Genomic DNA, 11,402 nt, shown 5'->3' on the forward strand with positions numbered 1-11,402 from the left:
CATTAAAAAGGGGATATTGTAGCAAACATGATCCTCTTAGAGTATGTATGTGATTTTGATGATTAATAACTACGTAGTTAATGTGACTAATATGTATATGAAATATATGTATTAGTAGGTCCCATAAATGCAATACATGAAAGAGCTATTGAAGCCAGGACAAAGATTAACAAGTATATGTATTAGTAGGTTTTTTAGAGGCGGGCGTGCCACGTGTTGACCTTGCGGAAGAGGTCCTCGTTGTCGTCTGCGTCGGTGGGGGTGTGGGCTGGAAACAGCGGCGGCGCGAGGGGGGCAGGTGGGGAATAAAATGCCAATTTAGACAGGTCAAAGGCGGTCACGGACGGGCTTGGCGGCAGGACATCAAATTCGGCTGAAATTATTTGGCCGGTACCTTTTTTTTACCAGATCCTACTGATAGAAACGAAATTTCAGATTTTTTTGCCGAAATTTCGCAGAATTGTTTTTCCTTCCTGGTGGGCACACGCCACCAGAGTCGCTACTGACGCAGGCGGCGACCCCATCGCGCCCTTCCAAGACCGCGGTGCCCGCTGCGCGTCTCACTGACGCATCCAGATCAAGTACGATACCACCGCCGGCCGGGCTCCAAGCCTCCTCGCCGCGCGGCGCTGCTGGCTCCTGCTCCTGTATTGCTCACCGTTTCATGGTGGCGCGCGTCCTCCGGCTCAATAAACGGCGCGCATGGGTCCAGTCCCCAGCGTGAAGGTCCTATTCAACGTGGACATTCGACGGCTTGTAGAGCGGGAGCTTGATCCCCAAGGGCTACTACGGCACACAGCTTCATGTTCGGGTGCGCTGAGTCGACGGCGGCGGAGCTGCTTGGCTCGCGCTGCGGTGTGAGGCTAGTGCAGCCCGTGAAGGAAGCCAAGGGGCCCGTCAACAAGACAACAACGGCTACGCGCCGACCCGCGTGTGGTCCGTGATCGACCTCCTCGCGGAGCGCTCAGCCTGGTGATCACGGCGTGGACAAGAACATCCTCATGCTTAGAACACCGGCACATATGTATCCTTCTTCACTATTAAAGATTATTTTCTGAAGGCAATGACCGCAGATCAGAGCTATAATCTGCAAAGCCAACCCCATGTTGTGGTTTTCAGGGATGCTTCTAGCACGTCTAATCTGCTAGTCGCCTCTCGTGTAGTAGTGGTTTTCCAGAGAAGCCTCCATCCTGTTGCTTGACATCGATCTCCCATCCGCAAGGTGATTCGGCTCCCTGCCCCAATCCTGGATGGAAGTGGAAGGTACCATGCACTTGGATACAATATGGAGAGAAATCTTGGCAGGTGACGCGCACGCCGCCGGACGCGCACAGGACTCCCGATGACCACTTTCTTTATCATGCATGGCGAAGGACCGTGGGCTCGTCGGGGCTAATGTAGCGGGCGACGGTGGCCAGGAGCGAGCTCGTCGTGTATGTATATACGTGAGGGTAAGGCTAACAGATCCATTGCATGACGTGAGGGGGAGGGACCGAGGGTAAGGGGAATCACACACGAGGAGAGAAGAGTAGGGTTCAATACTTGTGTCTAATTTTTTTTGCGGAATTGAGTATTTCGAATTCGAGTCAGATTTCGACACCTGTATCAGATTTCGACACATATATGAGATTTTGAATTGTATTTCGCGCGCCATAATTTTCTTTAGCAAATTAGACATCCAAATCTGAGTTGAATTCGGACACAGGTGTTCGTGTAAGATAACACTGCGACCCACAGGCCGGAGAAAACAAATGCTTACACATCAAATTTTTATATAAAAATAATATTTTACTAGAAAATTGCAGTTCAAACCGTATAGGAGTTTGAGATAGATTATATATCTAAATCCGAAACAACCCATTAGAGTCTCTATTGATCACGTTGGGTGTTTCCCTAGCCTATATAAACATGCAGATGCGGCCCGTAAGGGTGACTACGCTTCATATTTTTTCAGCTACAAGCTAGCCTGGTGAACTAGGTAGCCAAGTGATGGATCTGTCGTCGATGGTGCCGGTGTCGTCGCAGTCCTACGGGAAGGCGGTGGACGCCTACAAGAAGGCCGTGGCCGCTGCGGCGACGGTGACCGCGTACTCCGTGCTGGCGCGCGGTATGGCGCGGGAGCTACTACCGGACGAGTTGCGCGCCGCGGCGAGGTGGGCCGCGTCCCTCCTGTTGCGCGGCCGGCCCCACGCGGCGCCGGAGCACCGCACCATCGTCATCAAGCAGCGCGAGGAAGAAAGCCGCTTCGACAACGGGTTCTATGCGGACGCGCGCGCGTACCTGGCCACCAGGATCGACCCACACGCCATGAGTCGGATATGCCTCAGCCGCCGCGGCGGAGGCAACGGCGACGATGGAGGTGGCGGCGGCGGGCAGGTCCTGTCCATGGAGGTCGGTGGCTCGATGACCGACGTCTTCGAGGGCGTGGAGTTCACGTGGGAGTCTGTCAAGCCGGCGTCGGACGGCCGCTTCAGGGATGCGTCGCTGGAGCTCAGCTTCGACGCGGAGCACACGGACATGGCGCTTGGCAGATACATCCCTTTCATAACGGCGAAGGTGGAGGAGGCGCGGCAGCGGGAGCGCGCCCTCAAGATCTTCTCGAGCGAGACGGGGTCGTGGCGCGGCAGCAGCCACCAGCACCCGGCCACGTTCGACACGCTCGCCATGGACCCGGAGCTGAAGCAGTCCGTCCTCGCCGACCTCGATCGGTTCTTGGAGCGCAAGGACTACTACCGGCGGATCGGCAAGGCGTGGAAGCGCGGGTACCTGCTCTACGGCCCACCGGGCACCGGCAAGTCGAGCCTTGTCGCCGCCATAGCAAACTACCTCCGCTTCAACCTCTACGACCTCGACCTCTCCGCGGTACACTCAAACTCGACGCTGCAGTGGCTGCTCACCTCCATGCCCAACAAGTCCATCCTCGTCATCGAGGACATCGACTGCTGCTTCGACGCCGCGTCGAGGGAAGACGGCTACGGCAAGAACCGAAAGGCGTCGGAGCGGGAAGACGGCCTCGACACGGATTACTCGTCTGACTCCTCAGACGACGGCCCACAGGGTAAAATGTACCGCCGGTCGGGAGCCGACCACCAGCAGAACATAACTCTGTCCGGGCTGCTCAACTTCATCGACGGGCTGTGGTCGACGAGCGGCGAGGAGCGCATCTTCGTCTTCACCACCAACTATAAGGACCGCCTCGACCCGGCACTGCTGCGGCCGGGCCGCATGGACATGCACGTCTACATGGGCTACTGCGGCTGGGAGGCGTTCAGGACGCTAGCACGGAACTACTTCCTCGTCGTGGACCACCCGCTGTTCCTGGAGATCGAAGAAGTGCTCACGGAGGTGGAGGTGACACCGGCAGAGGTGTCGGAAATGCTGCTGCGGAGCGAGGACGTCGACGTGGCGCTCCGGGTGCTTTCAGATTTCCTGCGGGAGAAGAGACGGAGGACAAGGAAAGAAGAAACAGAGGACAAGAACGACATTAGAATTTCTGGAGGAGATCGAGTGGTTAGAATTTAGACATGAGAATGAATTACTACGTACGCATTAAGGAATAATCAAGTCTTTCCATTGTTGCCTTTTGTGTTGCTGGCCGGCTGAGCAGGAATTAGATGAGAAATAGACAAAAAGGATTTTTGCCATAAGGTTAGACCTAATGCTACGAATCCTCTAAAATTTCGATGCATCAAACCATTACATAGGACTGTCATAGGATTTTGTAAAGTCCAATCCTTTGCTTTAAAGGGCTTCATAGGAATTTTTCTATAGGAACTGAATCCTTCAAAATTTCTACATTTTTCCACCGTTCCAAAGGAAGCTTAGTGAGCAGCACTTTGCAGCTGAGTTTCTTTGCAATTTTTAATTTTCCTCACAAGCACCACGCTAGAGTGTACGCTAAGCCGAAGGAGACATCATATCATGCGGACATGACATGATGGGACCTTGTGAACATGTATTTCATCGTGAGATTCTACTTTGCACATACGCCAACACAGCCACATTGAATTGAAAGGCAATTTAAAGGCACCAGACGAGGGGTGAAAATAACCTACGTCATACTTAGCAAGCGGTAACATGGCTAATCTTGTTACAATATTTTATCATAATAATTTTGTATTAACAATTAGTCTCTTTAGCTTTTTTTTTAATGATATTAGTGTTATTTAGTTACAAAACGTATAAAATTAGGAGAAGAGATAAAAATTATGTTAGTGGAAGAGAAAATTATTTGGGAGAAATACAAAACCCTCTAAAAATTACTTGGATTTTATCTTTTTCCCAGAAGTTGTTTGTTGCAAACCGCACCCCCCCCCCCCCCCCAAAAAAATTTGGCTTTGTTGCAAAAAACCTCTCAAAATTCAAAAAAAATTAAAAAAATCATAAAAAAATTCTAAAAAAACTAGAGACAATTCTAAGACCTTCTCTGATTTTTTTTTCAAAAATAATATCCTTTGCATCATATTTCATGGAGAGGAAGTTTAGAAAAAAAGAAAAATGTGCAGCTCATTTATTAACTCGTGTTATTTTAACTTTGTCATGTATACCATTATTTTTCCTACACAAATTATTGTTTAAGTAAACTAATAAAAGTGGTTTCACTAATTTTGGGGTGTTATGGATTAGTTATGAATTAATCTATCTGTAACACATTTACTCAATCCTGCACGTTACGGTAATTTCAAGATTCCATGTATTTTTAGAAGATAGATGATCATGTAAGAAGACTAAAAAAATTGGTTTCATAATTTTTGGATTAGTAAATAATTAACTATGCATTTAACTCGAATTAATAAATGAGCTGCACGTTTTTTCTTTTTTTTCAAACTTACTCTCCATGAAATATGATGCAAAGGATATTATTTAAAAAAAATCACACAAGGTCTTAGAATTATCTCTAGTTTTTTTTTTTACAATTTTTTGTGATTTTTCAAAATTATTTTGAATTTTTTAGAGTGTTTTTCAACAAAGCTGAACCTTTGGGGTTTTTTTTTGCAATAAAACAACTTATGTGAGGAAGTCAAAATCCAAGTGATTTTTAGGGGAGATTTTTGTATTTTTACCAAATTATTTATACTCCAAATATGTACCGAATCGTATATATATATTGGTTTAATTCATATACGTTTTGATTGACTGCTAAAATCATGTGTTATGTGTAAGCAGCCCAATCAAAATCAGAATAAGTTTTTTCATGCCTGCGTGTTGTGTATTGCTTGCCGACTGTTTGATGTGACGACCTTGAGCTACGTAGTGTTTCTTAATCTATTATGTTAGTAAGAATTTTAATTTTTTTCATTAATTTTTAATATTAATTGTAGCTATTAATTAATTGTATTTTACATGTACTCTTTACTTAGGTATTTGATTTTTTTAAGACTATTTGATATGGATCTTTTTTTCCTATTCCAACTTTAATTTCAATTATTATTAATTTTATTCTATTTGGACTCTTTATTTAGATATTTGCTTTTTAAACCGTATGGAAATCAAACTGCTAATTTTTCATAATTTTAATTTAGAATTTAGATATTTATCAAACATATTTGATATGAACTTTTTATTCAATCTAGATTGTTATATATTTATAACAATGAGTGATTTAGATTTTTTTAATTAATATAATAATTTTGTAATCTTAAAAATGAATCTATTAGTTCATTTTAAAAATAATAATATAATATCTCTACTACTTAAAATATCCGTAGTGTTACTCAAACTAACCAGCGTTCTGCCTTCCCGTTCTGGTCCCACGAATCGGCACCGTGGGCCCTGCCCCAACTTTCCCACATTCGCTTCGCCTCGTCGACCCCGATCCCCCTAATCATGCTATTCCTTCCGCTAATTCCCCTGGTAACCGATCCCCTGAGTCACGCACCGATCCCCCCTGAGTTACGCTGCTCCGTCCGCGTCGCCAATCGCTTCCGTCTCCTCCACCTCAACTCCTCTACCATGACCACCCCTTCCCCGGTGTTGCTGGCCATCGAACGGCCTGGCGAGGCCGCAGAGGCGGCAGGCTTGTGGAGCGTGTCGGTGATCACTGTGGCGGGGGAAAGCGTGGCGTGGAGGGCGACGAACTACTCGACGGCTGCCTGCACCTCGACATGGAGGCCCCCGCCGATCGACATGGAGGCCCCCGCCGAGCGCGCCGAGCTCGCCGCTGCCGTGCCGCTGACCCATAAATTTATGGGGCGTAGATAGGATTGCGTGCTTCCCTGGAGATGAAGTGGAGCTCCATCTATTGAGTGTTCCACAGCATCCGATCTGCTCTTCGACTCCCCGACTCCACCTCACCGTCCGCCTCCCCGACTCCACCTCCTTCTCCCCGGGCCCCGACTGCAAGCACGCCTGCTCCAACTCCTGCACCCTGGCCAAACCTAAGCACTCCAACGCCGCCGACACCAAACTCTTCCCCACGCGCCCGCACACCATCGGCACAGGTATGGTTGTGGTAGTTCATTGGAATTAAATTCGTTGTGCACCAAATTTGCAATAAAAGGGTACTGAGATGTCAATTGTTTCCCGTGGACGTGGTTGTTCTTTTCTTGATAATTTTTGTTCGGTGGTTTATTTTGTAATGAATATGTCGATCTGATATGACATTCTGTGCTCTAAGTAATCGCTAAAGTAATAGGCCCTACATTTGCTAAGAATTGGAATAGCCGTGTGCATAGGTGGTGGTTCTCGGTATAGTGAGGATAGAGTATCTTTTAATGGTTGTTTGTGTACAAATCGCTAAAGTAAGTCCTAATTTTTTTTTATCATATGTTACCTTACCGTTTGAGTTCCTTAGCCCAATATGTAAATGTATTGGCCGATTCGGAAGAGGAGGAATCAAAGAAGAGTGCTGGCGGTAGCTCTGCAGCCAAGTGCCTCTCGGACACCTCTACGGAGTCAGTTTCGGAGCTGGGCTTCCACTGGCAAGACTGGGAGCTTAGTTTGTGCAGGGCAGGCAGAGATGCATATTTTGCTAGCTTGGTACTATTAACTTGACAACTTGATCCTAAAATTGGCTTGAAAGAGTAATGCTATCTCTCTGGAAGATAAAAAAACTGAACTAAATATGGAGGTAGGACTTATTTTTCTGAGTTGTTTTCTTATTGCTGCGATGTACATGTGTTTCCTTTACTGTCTCATTGCCCAGACTGAAATTGGCTTCTATCAATATATGCATATTTTGAACTTGGAATGACTTCTCTCTTGATTGTTGCTTTGTAAATACCTTTTATAAATGAAAATTCAGTAAGTTCATCCCTTCCTGTTTTGTTAAAAAAAAAGATAACTAAATATGGAGGTAGGACTTCTGTTCTGAATTGTTTTCTTATTGCTGTGATGTACATGTGTTTCGTTTACTGTCTCATTGCCCAGACTGAATTTCTGTCTCCCGTCAAGTACCATTATGTGGTACTCATTATCTTTCGAAATTTCATACATGAAATGTGAACACTGATGTATCATCCCCTCCTGTTTTGTTAAAAAAAGATAACTGATCAGGGCAGATTACTACACTAACTAATTGTTTTTCCATCTAACTTTAGTAGAGTTTGTAGATATCATGTGTATTCATAATGTTCAAGCCAGTTTCTTTTGGATTTCAGTTGTAAAAAATATGATGTTTCAGCTAATATATTTCTGTGAAGCAAGCCTTACTCTGCTTTAATCTCTAAATTTGTTGCAGTTTCCTTTTGTTTAGTTATAACCATCTTTGAAGTTTTTAATGCCTTTCTTTCTTCCTTTTTCCTTTTTTTTTGTCATAAAGAAAATTTAGCTGTTCTTCTACAAGTTTCTATGCAGATATTTCAGATGCAACACACTTCAGTTAGCTTCAGACCCTGGATTTTGTTTATTAGATGCCTCATGGAGTATTTTTTTTTATTTGCAGATATTACAGACTAAAGGACTGCTTGAGTTCCGTTCTAAAAGTCTGGAGTAGCACAGGTATCCATCAAAATAATCCTAGATGCTTTTGATTTGTTATGCACTTTTGGGTTCTCCTATGAATCACATATGACATCGTACAGATGATGCATTGTGTTGCCACTAGAGAAATTGAATTGGACATCTCGTGTAGTCGCGTCATGGCATTTTTAGTTCCCATGTTTCATAGTTATAAATTTTTGCGTGGTAACTTCAAATGCCATTTATATCAAGATTTTATTTGTCAAAATAGCTTACCAGTTTGACAAAAGAGGTGCCTCTATATATCATCTAAACACAAGTCATTATCGAACTAACACAGTATGTCTTTATCTGAGATTGTTAAACACATGAGTTGTGGCCATGGTACTACTGATGAATTTTGTTATCCAGCCATCATCTATGGATGATGTTATATGTCATCTGGAATAGAGACTCCTATTCCAGCAAAAAAATATGCCTTATGTTTCCTTTTTTTCCCTTGGTGCTGAATCCTTTTCCATGTATGGTTATCTGGATAATCTTTTTGTAACATTATAATTTCCTTTTCCAATTGAAGGTTGCCCTGATAGTAGCGTACATCTCTATGCTAATTTCCTGCTGATCATAGAGCAAAGTGCTGTATAGTTTGTTTGTCAGGTAAACCCTTTCCTTCAGTATAACTTCGAGCTTATCATCCAATTGTTACCTATCTCATAATAGACAATAGATAAAGATATACCAGGATTTTGTTTGTCAAATTAGCTTACCAGTTTGACAACAGAGTTGGTTTTCAGGATGATCGAATAGCTTCCTGCAGGGTTCAGATTGATGCTCAGATTAGCACCCATTGCTGTTAACTATAACGTTTAATGGTGGGTCTTCCTCGCAGATGGCATCTTCGAAGCGAACTAGGGGGCGCACTTCATTCCAAGACCTCACCAACACATCCAGTAGTAATGTTTATCAACCTATGTTAGTAAAGGTCCCTTCTAATAGTCCCCGTCTACATGTCTTTTGTATTTTTAGATGGCGTAAACGGATCAGTTACATCCGGAGCACAATCACCAATCGTAGATCCCAAAAAAAGAAAGAAAGAGGCAAAGGGAAAGGGAGCGATATGCCCAAATGTCTACCGAGCAAAAAGAAGCGTTACTGAAAAAACGTCGTAAAGCCCGTCATCAAAAGAAGATTGAGCTACCCTTGCCAATGTCAACAACAACAAGTAGATACTTTACATATAGGAATCACACAACTCACCGTTGTATGCAAGGTTAGACTTTGCTGGTTCTATATCAATGTATCAATTTTGGTTCACTATGTATGTAGGCATCTCCAACGTCCTTAGCAGTCCTGCTCTCCTAATTGTATGTCAAAGTCACATCGCTTTTAGAGGGAGTCATCAGATGCAACAAGGAAAATACGTCACCTGAAAAAAGTACCGATTGCTTTGTCGAAATGATATAATCGAGAGGCTATATGTTCCTATTCTAAAACAGGACCAAGAAGGCATCACGAACATTACTTAAGCTTATCTTTCAGTTACATGTATATTCTAAAACATGGCTTGGAATGATAACTAACTGATGGTACATAGAGCATTCAGAACAATAAATTCTTAGATTATGTTCATAGGTGAATCATTCTTGAGCCCCTTTGCAGCAAGCTGTTTATGCATACTGCATCTAAAAAAGCCCATATTGCATAAGGTGATTTCTCCGCATTCTACCTCCTTGTTTAGTGGGATTAGTCCCAATATTACATAATGAATAAAAAGATAATAAATAAGCTGACATCATGGGTTTGTTCCATATGTATTGTTCATGAGTATATATATAGCATTCATTCCATATTTGGATATATAATATATATGTATAACCATGATGCAAATTTGAAGCTCACACTAAACACATGCTTGCCCTCATCACATGTCATTTTCCATGTGATAGGAAAGAGCGTGCTCATATACAAGAATTATTAAATGAGCAAATTGAAGCAAGATGTGAAATTCATAGGGCATATTATGCAAATTTTACACTTGAGCAGAAGAAAGCAAGAAGTGATCGTCGGTGTGTGCGTTGTGCAAATATAACACCCGACCAGAAACAGGTAGAGAAAGGTCGTAAAAATGCACGACACACCTTCCTACGCAACACTCCGAGTAAAGATGCCATTGCAATAGAGAACCCTTTTTATAGCCTATCAGATATGCCCCTTTCTCTTAGCACCTCTGCCCCCAATGGATCCGTAGTTACTGGTGACTCTCTTAGACTTGTTGTGGAAGGTTCCCCTATGGAGGTGGAGATCCGGGATATGAATACATGTCAACAATCACATAGAAAGCGTGTAACACCAGGTGAAAGGTAATCATTGCTAGCTCGTCGTAACACACTCTTCACCACTAGATGAGACATGAGATCTTCTCACGTGTCAGGAGTAGATCCTATTGACGACACACAAGACAACAATGTTGTGGAGCCTCTAACACAGTCAGACATTGTGAATAACGGTAATGCTCTTATCCGTGTACATTTTGCCCATATTCTAGTACGAAATGTATGCTAATGTATGCCTACTCAAGTTCCTTTGATAGAAAATCCCTTTTCAACCTCCCAACTTGCCACCGTCGCAATGCCTCAAACACAATCATTCATTAATGATGACGGTAAGATTCCTGGTTGTATTTGTTTACATTTGAAATATAGTACAAAAGGAACCACTATTTACTGTAATGTTCCACAGGTGATGATGAAGTCATATTCGAAGGGGACACAGACGAGGAGGACTACATGTTCGTTGTTTAAGGTACTTTTTACACCGGTCACATTCCTTGTTAGTATCATACTAAGTCTCCTCTAACCCCTTGATGCTAAATCTCTTCAGATGGGGATAATGACGAGGATGTCGAATTTGATGAAGCTGACGATTCCACTGTCGCCGTCTCAAGCGTCCCCGATCCGTACAACCACGTGTATAGCAACATACCCCAAAGCACGCACGTGCTTAAGCCCCAACCGTACTGTGAATTATGTGATGCGAAGAAGTTCGAGTGTGAGCCTAAGGGGTTCTGCTGTCGTAACGGAAAGATCAGTCTGTCTAATCCAGATACACCACTCGAACTTATGAGGCTATGGTCAAGCGCAGATTCGGATGCCAAGTATTTTCGGGATAGCATTAGGTTCTTTAATAGCTATTTCTCATTCACTTCTCTTTACTGTCGTCTTGACAACAAGACCACCAACATGGCAAGCAGATATCTACACGTTTCAAGCCCATGAACAAATTTACCATAACATACATTCATTTGGAACTAATGGCTTGGACCCCCAGCATCTAGAGATGTACTTTTATGATGACAACCCAAGTCTATAGCACCGGTATCGGCGATGCCGTGAGAAGCAATACCGGCAAGACCAAGAAGTCATCGCGAGGCTGGTTGGCATACTTTGTGACAACCCATACTCTCAGCAATTCAGGGGCATGGAACAGATCGAAGACCTTGAGGA

The 11,402-nt window shown here is 43.8% G+C and overlaps 1 protein-coding gene and 1 long non-coding RNA gene across 6 annotated transcripts; both read left to right on the forward strand.

The window, feature by feature from the left end:
- The first annotated feature begins 1,966 nt into the window (after positions 1–1,966).
- On the forward strand, positions 1,967–3,609 carry LOC133893300 (AAA-ATPase At3g50940-like). The gene has a single exon (XM_062334296.1). The coding sequence runs from the start codon at positions 1,990–1,992 to the stop codon at positions 3,520–3,522; it is 1,533 nt and encodes a 510-aa protein (XP_062190280.1). The 5' UTR covers positions 1,967–1,989; the 3' UTR covers positions 3,523–3,609.
- A 2,180-nt stretch (positions 3,610–5,789) lies between these two features.
- Positions 5,790–11,110, forward strand: LOC133892027 (uncharacterized). Of its 5 annotated transcripts, XR_009904343.1 has the most exons (9): positions 5,790–6,440; positions 7,883–7,938; positions 8,477–8,556; positions 8,789–8,852; positions 8,926–10,259; positions 10,331–10,405; positions 10,478–10,561; positions 10,639–10,701; positions 10,780–11,110. It is a non-coding gene; the product is annotated as an uncharacterized LOC133892027 (long non-coding RNA). The 5 variants fall into 5 exon arrangements; XR_009904339.1 differs by having other exon boundaries at positions 8,789–10,259; XR_009904341.1 differs by having other exon boundaries at positions 8,789–10,259; positions 10,490–10,561.
- Positions 11,111–11,402: the final 292 nt, after the last annotated feature.

Source organism: Phragmites australis, chromosome 15, assembly GCF_958298935.1.
Source record: "Phragmites australis chromosome 15, lpPhrAust1.1, whole genome shotgun sequence".
NCBI lineage: Eukaryota > Viridiplantae > Streptophyta > Magnoliopsida > Poales > Poaceae > Phragmites > Phragmites australis.